This window comes from Salvelinus namaycush, chromosome 25 (genome assembly GCF_016432855.1).
Source record: "Salvelinus namaycush isolate Seneca chromosome 25, SaNama_1.0, whole genome shotgun sequence".
Lineage (NCBI taxonomy): Eukaryota > Metazoa > Chordata > Actinopteri > Salmoniformes > Salmonidae > Salvelinus > Salvelinus namaycush.
Window position 1 is genome coordinate 19605734 of NC_052331.1, and position 8998 is coordinate 19614731.

General features: G+C 41.1%; 1 protein-coding gene across 1 annotated transcript in view; it reads right to left on the minus strand.

The window, feature by feature from the left end:
• Positions 1-5716, minus strand: part of LOC120019829 (E3 ubiquitin-protein ligase HECW1-like) — a 67041-nt gene extending 61325 nt beyond the window's left edge. Inside the window, exons 1-3 of the mRNA XM_038963243.1 lie at positions 5687-5716; positions 1916-2249; positions 1201-1308 (exon numbers count right to left, since the gene is read on the minus strand). Of these exons, the coding sequence (XP_038819171.1) occupies positions 1201-1308; positions 1916-2249; positions 5687-5716 (472 nt within the window). The remainder of the gene's footprint in view (positions 1-1200; positions 1309-1915; positions 2250-5686) is intronic.
• Positions 5717-8998: the final 3282 nt, after the last annotated feature.

Below are 8998 nucleotides of genomic sequence, written 5' to 3' on the forward strand. Positions count from 1 at the left end.
AAGAGACAACTTGTTTTCGTGCAAATTTTTTCATTGAGAAATACTGCATCAAACATCTTAGTTAGATAGAAATATGCGCAACTAAGATCTCCTCTGCAAAAATGTCTAAATTAATGACAGATTTCTTGTTATCTTAGGTTAATTCTGACTATTTTGAGGAAGTTTATACTGGCTATGGTGTCTCAAAATGGACAAACTGCTATTGTCGCGTTTTCCAAGAGAAGGTATTTTAAGGGACTATGCGAGCACACTTGTTCAGTTCACCTAGTCAACTTTGGCTAGCCTCCAGCCGAACTGAAGCATGCTGACGCCTTTAGAAAGATGTTCTGAGCAGCATGCCAATAAACTGGGGGGGGGAGAGAGCAAGCTGTCCTCAGCTACAGGGTTATTAGGACCTGAGAGTCAGACAGACAGATAATACTATCACTTTCATTACACAGAGTCTCAGTCTCAATCTCAGTGGCTTCTATCCATCCTGCTAATCTACTGTGGTAGCTAAAAAGAGATGCTTTGGAGTAAACACCATGGACTGGCCTGGCCTATAGAGAGGCACTGATTTTAGCGAATGTCCTGTCTGTACTAATGAGGTGGGACGAGCTCTTTGAAGGATGAGTCTTACTGTAGGTAAATAAAAAATAAGCAGAGCTAGCTAAATAACAAAATCACTCACAGCTGACAAATCATTACATTAGCAGGACCATATGAGAGGAAGATGGCAATGGTAGTTAGTTATTATTAGTTCCACTTCCCTTGTGTGTAAGCAGAGCTGTCCACACCGGGGCCTACTGTACTGTACAGTCAGTGTGGGTTCTCTAGTCTAGTGGATCTAATGGGATCCTTTGGCTGTGTAAATTATTTTATTTCTGTGAATCTTGCCTAAAAGACTTGCTTTAATCAGTGCAGGGTAAGAAGGATTTGTACTGGGAAATCCTGATAGTTACAGTATGGAAGTCTAAAGATATGCATTGTCAAGAAACATATGTATTGACACAAATGTATGGGCACAACTGTTATGAGAAACAAAATGGATATGAGATTGTTTCAGTGTTACGTAAAGATCTACAATATGCACTGACGAAGCAGTGTCCTGTTCTGAGAGCTAGATGCTACATCCGTTATAAAACAGCTCTCTTAGTGTGTGGGAGAAATAGCATATTATAATGTAGGTGGGTTTGGATGTATTTCCAGAAATGCACTTACGCTCCACAAAATAGGAGTTGCCCTCAATCTTCCACACTATCTGGCCCTTGTGGGAACCATTCACTCCGCGGCTCTTGTAGTCTAGAAAGTTCTCAGACGACACCTCTTCTGAGAGAGAGGTAAGACAGAGAGGAAAGGTGTGAGACTTAAGGCTCGATTCAATCCGTATCGCGGAAGTTCAGCACTACAGTGCAATTTAAGTTTAAAGGCAATGTTCCCGCATTCGCAGAGACTGCATTCATAGTAAACGCTGCATATGTCGGCTCAATCGGAAATCACCTTTACATTTCAAGCGCACTAGAGTACTGAACTTTGGCGATACGGATTGAATCCAGCCAAAAGTTGCACTACATTATCACACAAACATTGTCAGTTACCTGTGGATATGAGTCTGAGAACCTTATCAGAAAACCAGAACACCTTAAGATTACCTTCAAAGATATGGGAAAGCAGACCTGACCTGAGTCATCACATAGCGCTCCATGTACCTTACATACAGTACCTTTCAAATAGACTTGAAATAACACATTCTTGTTCCTGTCCTTAATCTACCCGATGTGTAACAGCTTCACAAGATTGGAAATAAACTGTTCTTCATCTCACCATCTCTATCTGGTTCTATCATCTACTAATTATTCATTTGGTCCCTTCTAAGAAAATCAATGGTAAAATTAAATAGTAAAAATATTCTCCTAAAAGTTATGTTAGTGCTCACCAATGAGGTACATGCCGATCCAGTCCCCAGCGTCCACCTCCTCCTTGATGTCCCAGCAGATGAGGATGTCCTGGGTCTGTCCAATGGCGTAGAGCGAGGTGCTGACGGTAAGCGTGGAGCGGCTGTGTGATGTCACCAGGTCCGTGTCGCTGGTGGAGCGGTACATGGCCGCCACATCCTCCGGCACCCCATTCTGGAAATTAACGTTGCGGAATTGCTCGGGGTTGTAGCTGTGGCGGATGGGGTCCTTACAGCGCCGACGGTTCTGGGATGAACGACACGGGGAGGCCATGGCTGCAAGTCTGAGTCCGAGAAACCTGTTCTGGTACAAGTTCTGGAGGAGAGGGAAGAAAAGCAGAGAAGAAAACTGTGAATGGGGAGGATGAAGAGCTTTTACTGGAGAGAGGTTAAGGAGGCCCCACATTTAGCATTCCTATCCCTGTTTTTGAGATACAGTAGATAAAGTCCAATCAAAACCTTTATCTCCATCTTTAAGAACACTGCAGATGTGTTATTCTGTTGGTTATCTCTGAGCAGACTTTAGAGGTAGCGATTTCTACAGTCCTGCAGAGTAAGTGGAGCTCCAGTGGGAAGATTACCAACAGGAAATCCCATGAGCTTTGGGAGGTTTCTCCACTATCTTGTAGTAGATTCTCAGTGGGAGGAGAGACAACAATACAGCACAGTGCTAACAGTAAGGAACACTCCAGGGCCCTGTCCTGCTCAGGGTGTGAAATGGACTGTTCAAAAGTGATTGAGTGTGCTGCCTCTCTCTCTCTCTCGCTCTCTCAGTTCAATTAAATCTCTCTCTCAGTTCAATTAAATATCTCTCTCGTTCTCTCTCTTATACACACACACGCAGACGCACGCATACAAACACTGCTGGCTCAGTGATAGAAGATAAATGTCTCTCTCTCTGTCAGTCAGTCTGCCTGGGCAGCAGACCAACACAATAGACAAGTCCCCTACTCCCCTCTGAGAACAATCCACCAGCACAGACCCCTCAGTGACGTGTCTTATTAGAGCCACTCTCTGGCCCTCCAGTGTGGAAGTGCATCCAGATGCCAACCATCATCTTCAACAACTCTGCCACTGTTCTTCAGCAACAAGGTCACTTGTCTTCTGCCTGCCTCCATACAACCTGTGTACAGTATGGATGGAATGCCACCATATACAACACACACTGTATAAGAGAATGAGAAGAGCAGGGAAGAATGTGAAAATTTCACTTGGTATTCTCTGCTGTGTGTGCAGGCAAAGTATAATAATTGAGTAGATAAAATACTGAAATGGTCACTAAGCTAAATCAAAAGAGGAGTTAGAGGAAAGGTTACTGCTACTGTAAGTGAGTTCAAAGGCTTCACATTAAAACGCCAGTCGACAGTGCAGTCGTTTATGTTTCTCTCTGAATGGGACTATTACTTAACCATATGAGATAACTTGGCTCATTGCTAATCACCATCCCAGTACTATATTGACTGTGCAGCTACTGAGGACATCTTAGTGCACTTACATAACACAGTAGGTCTGCATATTTCTTCCCTCACAGGAGCTCCCAACCGATTAATAAAAGCAGGGATGCAGACAGTATAATTGAGTAGGCCAAAAGTGTTAAATAATACAATCCTTATCATATTTTAAAAGCTGCCATTTCATTACAACAACATTAGTAAAATGAAGGACAGTTGTAAATCCCTTGTGATTAAGGTACAGTAAAAAGGTATAGTGAAATACGAAACGTTTTGTGGAGAAAAGATGCAAAAAGAAAAGATAACTCTTTTCTTGAAAGGTTGGATGGTTGCCAGCATGATGCATGAATATGCCACACTGTAGTTAATCCCATACTGTAGGCTACCTACCTCCACATAAAGCTCATGATTTTAATCTCATTGGATTTACTCACTGGGACTAATCTGAAGAAGAGGATCTGGTGCGTTATCATCACGGCATCACAAATTACACTACAGCGAATCAGCAGCGTGACGCTAAACAAACCACGTAGCTGATCATAGCATGCAGTGTTCAACCATGGGAAAGCAGCTAGGACAACAGATCGCATTCTGTTGCATCCAGATACTGAGTTTCTTCTTCGCTGCACTGGATTAGCAGCAACATCATAGATATCCTTCCAGTCAAAGGAGCAGTGTTCAGTCCTCCTCATGCACCTCTGCACTGGGGCTCTTGGCTGATGACTCACTCAATGCATTTTTTTTACTATCTACTGAGTGGTGGCTCAACATTCTCCTTCCTGCTCATTTAGCTCCCACCAGACTAAACCAAGCAGGGCTGCAGCAGGGAGGGGAATTTTCTGAGGATTTTATAAAAGTGCTCTCCTCTGTATCTTATCCACTGAGGAGCTCTATTGTTACCTAACTATGCCACACTTAGCATGCCCAACGATTTTTAGGAAGAAAATATATACATTTAGATGTGCTCAGTAAGGTGTATCAAATACATAAATTCTCTCTTAAATCTCCCTCAAAAATCAAAGTAGGTCTAATATTTTCCAACCACTAAGAAGTGTCAGGGATGATCTCTCAGGCCATTAAATCCATTCCACATTTTTTTAAATGAGAATAATGGCTGCAGACAGTTGGCAGGCAGGTAAATAGAATCCTTCTCCAACTTTTATGAGGCAGGGAGATTTCCTGTATTCAGATAGCTTTCAGTTTGAACAAGCTATCTCCTCCACAGTGGTGATTTTAACATGGATCAATAGACAGCATGTTCTCCTTCTACATGGTAGTTTGAGTCGTTGAGGGTCACTGGTGAATCAATAGTAATCTGACCATTAGCAGAGAGATTGGCTGCTTGTGAGCACTGACTGCATCTTTTGATGGAAAGAGTCTCTATCTCCCTGTGCAGTGTTGAATTGTCTGGAACAGCTTGTGTATTCTAGGTGGCCTACTATGGTATAGTAGTACAAGGGTAAAGGAAAAGGGGATACCTAGTCAGTTGTACAACTGAATGTATTGAACTGAAATGTGTCTTCCACATTTAACCCAACCTCTCAGAATCAGAGAGGTGTGGTGGGCTGCCTTAATCAACATCCGGAACAGTAGTAGTATTAATATAGTATAGTAGTACTAGTAAACTACAAATGTTGCCTTCCTCCTATTCTCACCTCTCTCTGCTCCATCCTATGTAGTGTTGCATTTTAAATTCACACACACACACACACACACACACACACACACACACACACACACACACACACACACACACACACACACACACACTGTTCATCCCTTCCGCTCCCTCTCTCTAACAACCAAAAAGAGTAGGCCAATTTGCGTGCTATGATGACAAGTTTGGCAGAGATCCCTTCCCCGACTATGGTGGCGCATCCCAAAAGGATTTACCTACTCTGACTAGGATATACGGACTCGATCAAAACACTCTCCGAATGGCGAAATCGATACTAATTTCCTAATAATAATAATATCAAACACTACGAGACATTACATAGCCAACCTGGCTACAGGGGCGAATTTTTTGGCCTGGTCATCAATATAGAGGCCGTACTCTACTGCATCCAATGACATAGCATGCAGCATCAGTGGAACAATCACAACACACGAAAAAGGCTAGAAATGTCTTTGTTTGAGAACACATATGAGGCGTCAACTATATTATGTTCTAGTGCATAGATATCGTGATTACATACATCAATCTAAACTAGAGATCGATTCGGACACTGACACGTATCAATTTAGCCATGCCTATCTTATTGACAGCTGGACAAATATGCCTACATTTATTCAAACGTACCTGGGTCAGTGTCACCTGCCTTTGAATCATAGCCTATTATAGATGAACCGTCTAAATGCTTATGGCATTTGTCATGTTCTGATGTTCTAAAAATATGATATTCTATATCCTCCGCTGGGCCATGTTCCAGGTTTGTCAGTCGGTTTTCGGAGCATTCTTACAATGATGCTGCTGTGCGATACAGTCTTTCTCCTGGGTACCACAAAGCTTCGACCAATTGCAGACCATTTTGCATCAATTCAGTCTCCGTTTTGCTGCCCCCGCCCATGCACGCACCACGCACAAATTATAGGTTTCTACTCTACGCAAGGCACGCAATCTCTCTCTTGCGGCTTTCAGAAAAACTGTGAACTCGGACATCTCCGACTTCCGACTTAAGTGCGTTCAACTAGGAATGCGGGAAAAAAAATTCTCTATATACTTTGTCTGATCCTAGTCCTTATCATGAAACAAAAGTAAAACATATTTACCATCAAGACGAAACCTCTTTCTAGAGCTCCGACTCAGACCTAAAGATCACTGACGTGCCTTTGTTGATGCTCCATAGTGTCAGTGTCCTACACATAAGTATTTAAAAAAATAATGATGCAGAAATGGTCTAAATTAGAAAAGTTACACTACCTGAGGACATGCTCATAAAGGCATATCTAAATTATTATTATTTCACAAATGTATGTCCCTTCAGTATCAATTAAAGACCACGGTCTACAAGAGATTGTGAAGTCTAGGATACTGAAAAAATCGAATAATTCTTAAGTAGGCCTAGGCTATGTGTAATGTTTTTAATGGAGCTGCTTAATTATTATGGACAGTTTACTGTGGGGGGGCCTCACTCTCCCTGCCTGTTTCATTGCACTAAGATCAGAGCCGGCTGCAGACAATGATCAGCTAGGGGGAAATCAGATTTTCAACATTTGAATGCCATATTTATAATTATATAAAATTATTGAATACATTTTCCACCAACAGGTTTCTGTTCCATTGCACCACACAACCAATAAACAAAGCATACTGACTTCGGGCACTTAATGGTTTGTGTTTACAATAAATAGACTACATCAATCTCGACAAAGAGAAAATATATCCCTCCCTACCGTGCAGGCCTACCCACCAAGGCTTGGTAATCTCTGCACGTAATTAAACTTTTTTGTGTTTTGTAACAGATGTCTCTTTCCATTAATCAAAGTCAGGTGTAAAGCACTTAAGTCAATTACTTTAAAGTACTAATTAAGTAGTTTTTTGGGGTATCTGTACTTTACTATTTATATTTTGAACATGTTTACTTTTATTCCACGACATTCCTAAAGAAAATAATGTACTTTTTACTTCATACATTTTCCCTGACACCTAAAAGTACTACATTTCAAATGCTTAGCAGGACAGGAAAACGTTCCAATTCCCGCACTTATCAAGAGAACATCCCTGGTCATCCCTATCTTGTGGACTCACTAAACACAAATGTTTTGTTTGTAAATTAAGTGTTGGAGTGTGCCCCTGATTATCCGTAAATTAAAATAGCAAGAAAATTGTGTTATCTTTTTTTGCCTAATATAAGGAATGTGAAATGATTTCTACATTAACTTTTGATACTTAAGTATATTTAAAACGAAATACATTCAAACTTTTACTCAAGTAGTATTTTACTGTGTGACATTTTTTATTAAGGTATCTTTACTTTATCTCAAGTATGACAATTGGGTAATTATTCCACCACTGATCAAATGGCTGCTGCACAGCTTGGATTGATTGCAATGGCATCATTATGCATTTTCCAGCCCCAAAACATTTGATGGTCAATAAATAAATATTAATAATAACAATATCTATATTTTGTACATTTCAGTCTGATATAAGTTTCCATGACTTGCGCTATGCAGAACAAAAAAAAATGTTTTACTGACCAATCTGAATGACAAAAATAAACAATGCAATATACTGCGCTATTCAGTAGGAAATGCAAGAAGCCCCTGGAGTGAAGCGGTGTCTGCTGTGATTGGTCGAGATTTCACAACGCAGTGGACCGCTCATGTCCCTTGACCTTTTCCCACCTGTACAGCACCAGTTAGATGTCAATGTCATCGCTTAGCAAAACTCCTGTCACTCAGTCAGAGTCTGGGACAGAGTCTGGATATTCGGTACTTCTTCTGAGAGTGGCAAAAAAAGTGAGCAGGTTCAGGCAGTGTTGAATAAGGTAGAGAGGGTAGATCAGGCAGAAAGTCAAAGTGCACCAGTGGCAGAGTTAGTCACACAGGTTTGTGCAGGGTTGGTGGTAGCTATTTAGCTAGTCTCCTTCAGCATGAGGGTTTGCTAATGCTAATAAACTAGGATTAGCGCTCAGCATCCTTAAGCTATTGGGTGTCAATCAGGGTTATTTAACAGTATATTTAGTGAATGGGCAAGCTAAGGATGTTGATATGAGTCATGATATTAGGAAATGTGTTTATTTCCAGCGAGTGTATTTGATAGGTTTTGTTTCTTTAGCTAGCTTGGCTGGTTAGCCACTTTGGTAGCTACTGGCTGGCTAGCTAGCTGAGACCAAAGGGATGAGATACATTTTTTCTGACTGAAGCACTTATCTTCTGACAGTGACACTGTGCCCCCCTGTGGACTGAAGCTGAAGGTGGTAGAACTGACCAAAGGAAATTAATCATTGAGGTCTTATAACCTCTACAGGTAAAAATGCTTGGCTCATGTTTTTTATTTCCATATAGGCTATGTAACTACACTGTGTGTACTGGGAACACCTTCCTAATATTGAGTTGCACCCACTTTTGCCTTCAGAACAGCCTCAATTCGTCGGGGCATGGACTCTACAAGGTGTCAAGCATTCCAAAGGGATGCTGGCCCATGTTAACTCCACTGCTTCCCACAGTTGTGTCTAGTTGGCTGGATGTCCTTTGGGTGGTGGACCATTCTTGATACACATGGGAAAATGTTGAGTGTGAAAACCCAGCAGCGTTGAAGTTCTTGACACTCAAACCGGTGCGCCTGGCACCTACAACCATACCCTGTTAAAAGGCTCTCAAGGCTTAAATATCCTTTTTTAACCTGACTCTTCCCATTAATCTATACTGATTGAAGTGGATTTAACAAGTGACATAAATAAGGAATCATAGCTTCTACATTAATTCATCTGGTCAGTCTATGTCATGGAAAGATGTTCCTAATGTTTTGTATAGTCACTGTATTTGTGAAAAACTGCCCATTATTAAATTGGTGAAATAATTTAATTGAGCTTTTATTTTATTACTCTTTTTATTCACTTAGCTACCTACTTTTTTTTTTTTTGCATTGTCGAGGGACTAACCTGCA